Source organism: Mytilus californianus, unplaced genomic scaffold, assembly GCF_021869535.1.
Source record: "Mytilus californianus isolate M0D057914Y unplaced genomic scaffold, xbMytCali1.0.p SCAF_6, whole genome shotgun sequence".
Classification (NCBI taxonomy): domain Eukaryota; kingdom Metazoa; phylum Mollusca; class Bivalvia; order Mytilida; family Mytilidae; genus Mytilus; species Mytilus californianus.
In genome coordinates this window covers 90,211,907-90,224,541 of record NW_026262712.1, presented here as the reverse complement: position 1 = coordinate 90,224,541, position 12,635 = coordinate 90,211,907, and the positions used below count along the sequence as shown (strand labels likewise).

At 31.9% G+C, this 12,635-nt stretch overlaps 1 protein-coding gene across 1 annotated transcript in view; it reads right to left on the bottom strand.

Annotated features, from left to right (window-relative positions):
• Positions 1–447: 447 nt before the first annotated feature.
• The window catches only part of LOC127706661 (uncharacterized), a 42,267-nt gene continuing 30,079 nt past the window's right edge, over positions 448–12,635 (bottom strand). The window contains exons 24-35 of the mRNA XM_052211317.1: positions 12,053–12,167; positions 11,122–11,202; positions 10,546–10,655; positions 9,912–10,025; positions 7,471–7,632; positions 4,475–4,603; positions 3,933–4,063; positions 3,280–3,417; positions 2,900–3,023; positions 2,227–2,323; positions 1,459–1,566; positions 448–598 (exon numbers count right to left, since the gene is read on the bottom strand). Coding sequence (XP_052067277.1) covers positions 531–598; positions 1,459–1,566; positions 2,227–2,323; positions 2,900–3,023; positions 3,280–3,417; positions 3,933–4,063; positions 4,475–4,603; positions 7,471–7,632; positions 9,912–10,025; positions 10,546–10,655; positions 11,122–11,202; positions 12,053–12,167 — 1,377 coding nt within the window. The 3' untranslated portion in view covers positions 448–530. The remainder of the gene's footprint in view (positions 599–1,458; positions 1,567–2,226; positions 2,324–2,899; positions 3,024–3,279; positions 3,418–3,932; positions 4,064–4,474; positions 4,604–7,470; positions 7,633–9,911; positions 10,026–10,545; positions 10,656–11,121; positions 11,203–12,052; positions 12,168–12,635) is intronic.

The window sequence follows — 12,635 nt, the reverse complement described above, 5'->3', positions numbered from 1 at the left end:
TGCTACCGTTTCCTGTGGATTTGCGTAGCTGTGATTTCAGGAGATAAATTCTGTTTACCATATTTTATGTGTAAACCATTGAAAAATACTTTGTCCTATCTGTGGATACCTTACCTTGTATGCTAGCTCGTGTGCATTAAAACAGTGCATTGTTGTTAGTTAATTTGTTCAACTGGGATTATACAAAGATACAAGAACACATGACTGATGACGATACTATACGAAAATGAGGTTCCGTATTATCCATAAGATATTCACTGTGAGTAACATTGAATTATGGCGATGTAGTCCTAATCATATTTGTTAATGCATGACTTACAAGTTAGATCATCTTTGAAAAAAAGGTTTTGTATATCATATGAATCATAAGTAGCAATTAGACATCAAATTCAATAGTTTTCACTGATTATGTGTGATAAAAAAGAAACATTCGTTAAGATTGAACTCAAAACAAACTCTATATTTAAATAGAAATATTGCACCTCCCAGAACAAACACTGCACATAAAGAATATATATGACTTCATATAGTTATATCACAAAATGGGAAGGGTCTGCAAGACATAGCTCACATAACTTATCAACCGAAGTTGGTCCATCTGAAATATAAGAAACGATTATTTTTTTACGGAAACTACATCTTTTGTCTTTTTAGACTATTTGATATGAAATCTGCAATTGTTTCAATAGTTCTCAAAAGTTAGCGAGTATCATCGTGTGACTTCAGAGAGAGAAAATCGAATCATACGAACACATAATGTCTATGTCAACAGTGATAATGTTATTTGTTTAGGGGCGTGTGCTTATTACTTATTTCTATGATAAAATGTGGTATAATATATGATATAAGTGTCTACAACATAGGACGAGAGGTTTAGTTACCAATGTTAATAATTGTTTAGAAATGATATGATGATCCTATTGATTTGAAAAAGTGTGTAATTTTCTTTAGCTGTGATATCACATATACGATATTTATTCTTTGTTGGTGAAACACACATATACACGTTTATAACAAAAAAAAATAAAAACAACCAGTTTAACCCCACAATACCTTCATGTACCTGTTCAAAGCCAGGAACCTCATCAGTAGCTGTCTTTTGTTATTTCTAAATGAGCTTTCTCATTTAGTTAATTTTTTAAACTTTGATAAAACGCTAGCAAAATAGATAAGCGTACTATTGCTATGTGGTATGGGTTTTGTTCCTTGTTGAAGGCCGTAAAGAACCATTTTTGCCAAATTCTATGTCACTTGGTATCTGTTGGAAAGTTGTCTTTTTTTAGCATTCATGCAACATCTTTTTTTCATATTAAGTGCAAAAATTGAAAAGCTCACATTTAAACATTTATACGAAATTCAGGTCATAATGAAATCATTAATTCCATGATATTTTTATAATATACAATTGTTTTCTATTGATTTCTAACAAGAATTGATTTGATTTAACTAAAATCTTACTGAGTGGAAAATATGTATCTTTCTGTATATCCTTTCTTGCAGCTTCTATACACCGTTTCAAAGCAAACAAAGCTGAAGAACTCATACATAATGGTGGTTCTCCAACAGCTAATAAAATAAGATTTTAATTAAACACATGGTCGATAAATGTTTTAATTTGTACATTTTTTATTGTTGAGTATACACATGTTATACATCCTGGCCTGCATAGTTTTTTGGGTCAGTTTCCAAGAAGCCAAGGGGAAAAACATAAGCCAAATAAAAACAGTTTTCTTGTTTGAATTATTTTACATTTATCATTTAGGGGCCTTTTATAGCTGACTATGCAGTATGGGTTTTGGTCATTGCTGAAGGTCAGTAACAAATAATTGTTAATTTCTGTGTCACTTGGTCTCTGGTAGAGAGTTGTCTCATTGGCAATCAAACCACAGTTCCTTATTTCATATTAAAAAGGAAAAACAAAAGTAGCAAAATGCTACACATCAAACTCAAGATTGAGGAACACGAATTCAACTAACAACCGGGGCTGATTTCAGGTGAAAGTGTTCTCTTCACTCATTCGGACAGTTTAAAGAGGAAGCGCAATTAAAGTCTTTAGCGAGTTGATTGGTCGTAACAGTATGTTAGGTTATTAGTTTACCAGAGACATGGTTTATGTGTCGTAAATCAACCTGTTAAATATTTCCCATTTCAAACCCGTCTGGAATTGGGGTATCGGTATGCTGCTTCATTAAATCCTTTGTGTTTCTTTATTGTATATGTTCGTACCTTTCGATCTGAGGACACCTTTTGGATTAGGAGCATTCTTCAGCAATTGAATTCGAAAGTCGATTGGAATGTCTTTACCCATAGGAGGTTTGTATTCCTAGTATAAAATTTAATAAAAGTATATTTTAGCATTCTTACTTGTATAAAACGAATTTAAAAAAGCACCATATTTATACATACATTCGGAAATTCTTTGACGATATCATCACAGTAATGTTTTGAAAGGACTATACGTTCTGTGATTACAGTTGTTCATGAAAATCTTAATCCACCTTATCGCATTTTGTCCGCCATTACTTGATATTAAAGACGTTTCCGTAAAATTTTGACAACACAGCTACATGTCTGACGAATCAAAGCACGATTGATCACGAATGGAAAATATCTAGTCAAGGGTCGCAGATTCCCCACTAGCAAAAGGTTTATTTTAAGATGTTAAGTATTCAGCTCAGCGTGAATATTTTCCAACAAACTGCTTAGATGAATAACAGCAATTAAAGCATTTTTTCCCTAACATTTTATCAATAAATGCTACATCTACTAAAAAGATATCAACTGTAACTGTATTGATAGATTTACGACATATTTTCCGTTTTAGGAAAAGGTATTAGTATGAATAAGAACAATGTATGAATATGTTGAATGGTAACTTGATTAATATTTATCCACTTACCCATGTACTGTTGGTTAATAGTTCTCCAGACTGAGGATCAAATTTGAGGTTTTCTGACAGACAATATCCAAGTCCCATTGTAAAAGCACCTTCGACTTGTCCTATATCTACCATCGGATTCATACTGGAAACATTAAAGATACATATATAATATACAAGTGGAAATGTAATTTTACTGTGAGTAAAAAATAACAGAATTTTACCACAAGAAAGGTATAGCCAAAGCCGGGCAACAAATCAAAGCTTTGCATGAAGGAGATATATTCCTTTATTTAAGATATATTTTAAAATCTGTAACAGTAAATTTTAATAACACACAATATCCGTATTTAGTTTATGAATTAGATTGTAATTCCATAAAGTTAACATATATTTGATACCTTTCCCCGCAATCGAACAACATGTCTACTCTATTAATAAGGTATTGTCCAGTAAGTACGTCTAGTTCCACTTCAGTGCAGGTTACACCATAAGAATTGTATTGTGGTTCCTCTAAAATCGTCCCAGGCTCGAAGGCACTTTAAATAAAGTATCGGTTAATTTATGGTAATTTGTAGCTCTGTATGCATGAAACAATAAAGCTTGGGGTTCCATCTTGCATACTATTTTCTGTTATTTGAATCGATGATTAAAACGTTAAATTGAACTACTCGCTGAAAATTGTTAGTAGTTAAAGGTAAGTGAATTAGTTACGGGAATATAAATGTTGCTCAAATATTCATCGCGAATGTGTTACAATTTTTTTTTTATATTTTGTTCTTTTTGATAGATATGTAAGTTATCCGGCTTCCTATTCAAGTGCAGTCTTATTTTGTCTTGCTTATTTTTGTTTTTTTATTATATTTATATGGGTATTATTACCAAGTAGTTAAAGTCTATAAAAATCATTTATTCGTCATTTACTGCACCAAAGAGTTTGACTCAAAACGTATGAACAAAACAACTCAAAAGGTCAGAAGGCAAATTCCAAAAGAAGGACACTTGAAAACTTAAAACGAAACAAAGGACAACTATTGACCAAAGAAATGTTTACCAAAATCTGGCAGACAGGTCCACTTTGTCCACTAGACATTTTTGTGCCAAGTCTTTCCACGAAGGGTTCTGCATTTTAGCTTTCACTGGTGCCATCCTTGATCTTAATGCCGTGCAACAATTCAAAACAGCCTGCAACAATCCAACAATTTTTATAATGTATAAAGTAGACCATTGATTAGAGCAATAACATATCATCGGACAATAGATTGTTTTCTTTCAATTCAATATTTGATATCATTGGATTTGAAAAAAAATCCACATTCTTGCATGTTAAATGGAAATTAGTTTTTTGACCGACTTTACACGAAACTTTTGGATCATGAAAATAATGGCTTAAAATACGAATTTTTTCTTTAAATTTGATGTCTAAGTTGAAATTACAAATAATCATATTCATATTCGCCAATATATGCAATACATTAAAATTCATCTATAATTGCCAAATATATGAATTTGAAATGACTCAGATATTTAAAGAGGAGATTTTAGTATTTTATCAAACATTTAAGTGTTCCAGTTTTTGAACTGTTTTGTCCTTACCAAACAGCACAATTCAGTGCCTATACTGCCACCGGTTACAAAATCATTAGCATTAGATGTCGTTTGAGTTGATTTCACACTTATAATGTCAATTGGCACACCGAGCTCAAATGCGCAGACTTGTGCTACCTTGAACATAAATAATGAAAAGATAATTGGACAGTGGTCATAGAAGACATACATTCTGTCAATAAATTTATAATGACACTTCGAATTTATAACTGTTTTAAGTTATCAAATCTATATTCTACCAATATTGTTAAAAAAATAGATTGTATATATGATTCCAGTAGAAAATTATAATGTTGTTTTAAAACATTTATATATTTATGGTTCTCTCGATCTAATTTCATTGAATAACTAATTATAGAGACATGAATACCACTCTCATTGACATAAATATATAATTGAGTCAGTTATTTGCTTGACGCCTAGTGGCAAATATTTTCCTTCATGAAACGAGAACAAATTGATAACATAAATCAATGCATTTTATAGTTCGGTTCTATTAATTGAGTCGATATAATGATAAGGAATTAAAACTACCACTGGAAAAAAGGACTGTCGAATAGGGTTAGAAATTTGACTTTGCAACCGGCCACCGACATACCCTTAAGAGAGTTGTTGCAATTAGCATTAACAAGCAGAGAGACGGACATTCTTAACTCCTTGCACAATGGATTAAATATCTCTATCACCGTGTGACAAGAAAAATTAATACACATGTGAAAATCGGTTCTTTTGTACTTATCATTGACAATTCACCAAGAACAATGTGGGAATTAGGTGTTAGAGAAGATGTGATTACAGGACTAGATGGACTTGTTCGTGCTGCAAAGATTCGTACATCAAATGGACTTTTTACTACACGGCCGATTGTTAAACTCGTCCCTCTTGAAATATGAACAGTAAACTCATTTTGAGGCCCCAAGAATGTTGTAGATTACTTTTTTTTATTATAGACATTTTCTTATAATTGGTAAACGTTTTAACGTCATTTAGCGCGGTATTTACGTAACAATAAATTCGACGTCGCTACTTAGCGACGATATTGTGATCATATGTAGTTTAGATAAAGATTTCGTTATGTGAAGACGTTCTTCATTATTTCTTTAGAATATAAGTCATAATCTCCATTCCAACCGGACGTTGCTGTGTATTTAAACACCCAATCAGTCACTCCTGTTTTGCCTGTTGAAGACATTTCCAGACCCCATCCAACCCTAGAGATAAATATCATTTGATTGTTATCATTTGTTTTGAGTACAACTGTTTTTAAATGGTATATATTGATTGATTGCAAAAAAAAATGAGGTTTGGAAGAAAGTGTTATATCGTGCTACGTTTTAGATTTTAAAATTCTGCATATGGTGGATTACATTCATATCTCCTACTAAAACTACAATTCCGCGACATAAATATCAAACGCTTAACAAGGTGTGGATGGGAGCTTACAGAATAGAGAATATTGGCCAAAAAATATTAAGAATAGAGAAAAATGGACCAAAAACAAAACGAATAGAGAAACATGAGGTGATAAAATATAAAGAATAGAGAATAGTGAGCTAAAAGTATAAAGAATAGAGAAAAATGGCCTAAAGCATTAAAGACTACAGAAATGAAGGACCCCCATCTAGACCATCAAACAAGATGAAACTATTGGCCGCATGCAGTATCTGCACATTTGTACGGTCATCACTGTTTCCTAAAGTTTTCCATGAATTGTAATGTTTCAGAAACGGGGATTATGTTTGGTTTCATGTTATTTGTATGCTTGTTTGCTTTTGTATGCATTGCTTTTGGTATAATGTTTTAGATTTAGAAATCTAACTCCATAGTATCTTCTGATATTAATTCTTACACTCTCCCGACTATTAAAAGTCAAATAATTTTTCAATCGTTTTATTCCGGGATATTATCTCATATAGATAGCTTGTGTAAATTAACTTATATAAGATGATATATAAGATTTGTTTTTGGTCTCAGTATTGCAAACCAGTACTCGTATCAAATAAGAATAAGAAATAACACCGTAGAGACAAAATTTGGCTTTGGAAAAGCATTTTAGATAAAAGTATTATGATACACTACTGTAAGGTGGTAGAAAAATAAACATAAATTTATTAAAAATACACATAAACAGCTGCGCCAGGAGCTTGATATGCCCGTCGACACAACATTGAAATTATATCCAGGTTGAATCCACTATTGTGAAAGCCATTAGAAGACGACAACTTGATATTCTGGAGGGGCGGGGCTGGAGGATTTTGAAAAAAAGATATACTGGCCGGATGAGAACTGTCCAAGACAGAATGAAAATGAAACGTCTGCACAACTAAAAGCCGCCCGAAAAAAAATTTGCAGGTCTATCAACATTTAAAAAGTCTTTTATGCCTTCTGGAAAAACTCACGCTCCACAGACCACCCCCTCCATCTCCTCCTTTCCCCGAAAATCAAATTATCGTCCACTTATATCAGAAGTCTGAAAAATGAGTTTGATATATGCTTGAGCATATATACAATTCCTTGAATGTCTGTTTAAGTCCAATAAAGACAAATAAAAAAGATTTGACGACAAAAACGTGCCGTCATATGTCTAGATTCTTTCATACAATTTTCGCAAAAATTGATCAAAGCATTTTCTGGTTAATTTTACGACCTGTTAATGTACGAAAAATGGCATAACATAATAAGTTTCGGCTACGAACATCGTTTAAGACCTACCGAACTGATTTTTCATTAAAAATGTGCTGGTTCTTTTCATTTCCGAAAGATGGCCAGTACTTGTGTACTTACTTGTCATTTGGTCTCTGGTTAGTAATTGTCTCTTTGACCTTTTGATTTTTGCCATTTGATTAGGGACTTTCCGTTTTGAATTTTCCTTGAAGTTCGGTGTTTTTGTTATTTCATTTTTTGCAATTTTAGCAAATCTACTTATTCTTATTTTAAGAATTTGAAACATTGCCCTTTTTGTATGGACCAAACAACTTGAATACCTTTGTATTGATCCCTTGTCCCATTTCAACTCCACCGTGGGCGATGGATATACTTCCATCCCAGGCATATATATTGACAATTGCGTTGTAATGAACGAAAATATAACTTATTTCAAACTTCATAGGAACAACTGATAATCCTTTTTTCTTCCATCTGTTTGCCTGTAACATATTAAATGATATCAACCATCAAATAAAATGTGTTTAAATATAACAATAGTTTCAGTATTTGGGGCAAAGTATCACCCCTCGTAATATGAATTGTAGCGTAATGCTTAAATTATCCACTGCAGCTAACTATTTGATACGGTTAACCTTAATTTTGACAAATTTCCATTTTAGACTTTCATATTAGCGTTTATTATGGTAAGCTTCATACCATTTATAACAGCTTGCCTTTCGCTGTGTTGACTTTTCCTAACTTTGGTTTAGATGTTTCATTGGTTCCTTCTTATAAAGTGTATATTTTGCAGTAGGAGCGATGTTTGTTTGCAAGTTGCAATGAGTGTTTTGGACATGATTTCTACACCAAGAGATTAGATTAAGTACTTTGAGCTTTGTTCTAGTTTGACGAGTGTGATACGATGTTAAAATAAAGTTTTTTTCCTGAATTACAATTTTTTTTTTTGTGTTTTGCTACGAAGCTTTTGTCATTCTGCTGATGGAAATAAAAAAGAAAGGGTTGAATCTCAAAACTGTTTTGTATCGATTGGATGAGTTAAGCCCTTTTAAACTGCTTTTTATAGTTTTTTTTCTTATGTTGTGCTGTTTCACCTCTGTCCCAGGTAATGGAAAGGGTTGCAACATTCTGATTGTGCTTGTCCGAAGTCAGGAGCCTGTAATTCAGTGGTTGTCGTTTGTTGCTGTATGTCATATTTGTTTTTCGTTTATTGTTTTGTTCATAAATAAGGTCGTGAGTTTTTCGTTTCAATTGTTTAACATTGGTTATTTCGGGGCCTTTTATAGTTGCTATGTGGTTTGAGTTCTACTAATTATTGAAGTCGTATGGTGATCTATAGATCTAGTCATGAACTTCTTTGTCATTTGGGCTCTAGATTTGAGTTGTCTCATTGACATTTATACCACATCTTCTTTTTGTCTAGCCTGCGAAATTTATTTCGCGAAAGTGAGCCATAGCGATCCAAGATTCCGGCGTCGGCGTCGGATTCGGCGATTTCAACATTTAGGTTCAGTCTATGGTTAAAGTTTTTGTAGTCATCAATAACTTTGTCAAACCTACATGGAATTTTATGAAATTTTGACAGATGCTTATTTATGATCAAAATACAGTATCCAGAACAAAATTTTGAAAATATTTATTTAAATTTTTCCGTATTTTTTTTATGAATGGACTTAGTTTTTTTACAGATGACATTCAGATTTTGTCTGAGGTTAAAGTTTTTTCAGACATCAATTACTTGTCAAACCTGCAAGGAATTTTATGAAATTTGGACAGTAACTTGTTTATAACAAACGACAGTATCCAGAGTGAAATTTTGAAAATATTTATTTTTTTCTTCCGTATTTTACTGATAAATGGACTTTTATTACAGTTAACACTGTTTTCTGTATTTTGCTGATAACCTTACTCTTTTTTTTTACAGTAAACAAGTAGATACAATCTAGGGTTAAAGTTTGTTACACACCAATTACTTCGTGAAACCTTCTTAGAGTTTTATGAAACTATGGCAGAAGAATGTTAATGATAAAGAGATAATGTCTGAAGCAAACCTGTGAAAATATATTTTTTTTCATTTTTAGTATTTTTCTGATAGATGTACTTCGTTTTTTTACAATTATCATTTACAGACAGTCTGGGATTAAATATTTTTGACATGATAAATTTGTAAACCTTCAAGGATTGTTATGAAACTCGGACGGAAAAGAATCTTCAAGACCAAGAAATATATATATAAATAGCATCTAAATAACAAGTTTGATTTTTTGTTCTAAAGTTTGTATTTTACTGACTCACTTTTTTAGTCAACATTACACTTTTACACTGACATCAGCAATCGCAGGTGAGAAACAGGGTTCCCCCGAACTACCTTTCGAACTTTTTTATATCCAACCTGGCAACATTTAGAAACATCATTAATGATTCTCTTTTGTTACATCGGATCGTCTTTTAATCATTATGGTGTTGATGGCATATCTTAGCCAGTCTACGTAAATTTTAAAGTTCTCGAATCGGGGTAATTAAGCAAGGAATATATAATATATGTATATGTACTTGCTTATTGTTTAAAACCATGTTTTGATCCTTTTATTGAGGGTTTTGTGGTCTGTTACTATATTATTGGTCTATACCTAACATCTCTTTTTTCTTCATTTTTTCGAACCTATATAAATCATCGTAGATCGTCTTATTGATACAAAATCAATATTATTTAATATGAGAAACTCTGTAAAAGATGGATTGCAATATTAATGTAAAATACCTGGTTGTATGCCTGGACAGATGTCTGTCTCTGTTTTACTGTTGCTGATGTCATTAAGTCTGTGGTCAGTTGCCTGATATTGCAGTACAGGAGTGGCCTATTGTGGGGTGTTGTCTGCAAGTACAAGACATTATTAGTACTTAACATATACATTCTTGCTTAATGAATATCATCCATATGCAGACTGCATCTAGTTGAGGTACGAAACATATCAGGAGTCTTTCACGAAATAAGTAAGGAGTGTTAGTTTATCCATTGATCATACTATATTCATGTTGTAGAAACAAATTTCAACAGCACTTTATAAGATTTTGTTATCACATTTGTGCAGTTTGTTGGTTTTTTTTTGTTTTTCAATATTGCGTGCATTTTTTAATCTTTTACCATGACACAATTTCGAAACATTTAGCTGTTTAGATAACTTTTAATCCTTAACCAAAACACTTTCTGGAATACAGCGGACACACTGTGATAGAACTACACGAAATTACAAAAACACCTCCATGAATTTACTTGAAGCTCGGAATTGTTTGATTTTGTTATCTTATAGTGTAATCGCACTTTACTTTGAGTGTGCAATAGATTGCTTGGAATTTCTCAGATCACGATGATAAACGATGATAAATTAAGGTACCTGTCCCTTTTGATACAAATTGAGAACCCTGACATCTGTTGGATCCAGTTGTAGTTCCTTTGCAACATGTTCCATAATAGATTCCATGATAAATATACCCGGAGTTGAACCTGATGGATGAAAATTATTTTTCATATCAAAATGTATACAAAATATAGATCTTACAAATCAATTCGTGTAGTTCATCGCATTAATCAGTGCATTACTAGATTGTACACTGGTGTAATATATTTGTCTGATCAACCCAAGGGTGAGGGGTATCTTTTCCTATCAAAATATATACACACAAGAGCCGCTGATACGGTCACTTTTTTTTTTAAAGTGAAATAGATCATGGGGTTGCAATTTCACGGAGGGAATATTACAATGGGTAGAATTTTATATGTCAATTGGTCATCATGTGAAAACATCTTAGTTTAAAAAATGTCACTGATTGTGTTTATGATAGCTTGGATACGTATAAATGGGTTTTGATTTTCCTATTAAATATATGTATGGGTATGGATTTTCTCAAAAATCAATATATGAAAGAGGGCCTGGTTTTTAAAATTCAAAAAAATGAAATATCACACTTACCTGGTGCTCGGCAGTACGTATTACAAGGTTTGTTCGTTTTGACTGTTTTCGGTGTTATTTTCCAGTTCTCACAATAGTAAGCTGTATACAAAAAGAGGTTTTATATGATTTTTCTCCCGAAAACAGTATATATAGTTTTGATATAAAATGAATAAGAATGCTTCCTAAATTCATAGATAGCAAAAAACTTGTCTGCGTACATTAAATAACATGACGTAAACAAAAAAAGTATACTATTTTACCACCTTACATGTATATCATTCACGTATCAATAATAGTGAACAAACGAAGACGTTTAAAATTTACTTCATATTACGTATTAATAATTCGCTCTGAAACAACAACTATTGGGGTCATGTTTATGATAAAGAGTTTTCATCACAGCTAAATGGAACTAGACTTACTATAAATTCTCTGAACATTCTTTTTTTTTTATAAATTTTCTAAAACTACAGCAATTGACATTTATGAAACTAATAGACGAAATAAGCAATGATTTCTGTGATAAATAGTGTTTGAACCGCATTCTTTTTCTAAAAAAAAATGAGTTGTTTCATTGGCAATCATACAAAATGTTCTAAATTTTATATGAAGCAAAAACTAAACAGAAGATCATGTCATCATATGAATATCGTTCCAAATGAAGCTTCGAAGTTAAATTCTTGTTTTCTGTATTTGTATATACTTTTTTTCTATTACTTATACTTGTCTAATATCTGGTAATCGTAAACGGATGTCGATAGAAGCCACTACATTTTGTTGTACATTAAACACGAGAAAGAAAATTGTCACGTAACAAATGATAACAACAGGCGATCAATAAAAACAAATGTCACAACTGAAACCTTCAAACAATTTCTGATATAAGATAATTGGCAAAGTAAGGACAGAAACCCTATTTCATCTTAAAACTATTGAGAATTTATCTTACCATTATCGATGAATCCATATACAGAATATAACGTACTGTCATTTCCATTGTATCCTACATCTGCATACAGTGTCATTTTGATTCCATTCAATTTTCCCTGGTCAGTACATCCAACCTAATGTTAGATAATGTTATTCACTCTAAGTAACTTTTAGAAATGAAGGTGTTTAACATATGAATCAATGTATACGAACTTATCTAAGTTTAGTAAAAGTGTTACATTTGTGGGGTAATGGTTTACTTGAATTTTCAAATTTAGCTGATGCTTAGCAAAGAAGTGAAGCTCAAAACAGTTAGGCATTGGATTTTGAGCTGTTATTGTCATATACACATTTGAAAATCTTTAAATAACAAACAAAAAACAATATTTTGGTTCGTTATGATTTTTATTTATTTTTCATATTTTCACGGAAGTAAAAGTTTGACTATCCCATATATAATCTTGTGTGCAGCTACTATTGTCCGCCATAAGCATTCCTCCGGTAGAGGTAAATCTGCAAATGAATACAATTTGACCTGTAGCACAACTGACAAAATATAAGTTACTACCTTAATACTTTGTAATATTTCCTTTGTCATTTCA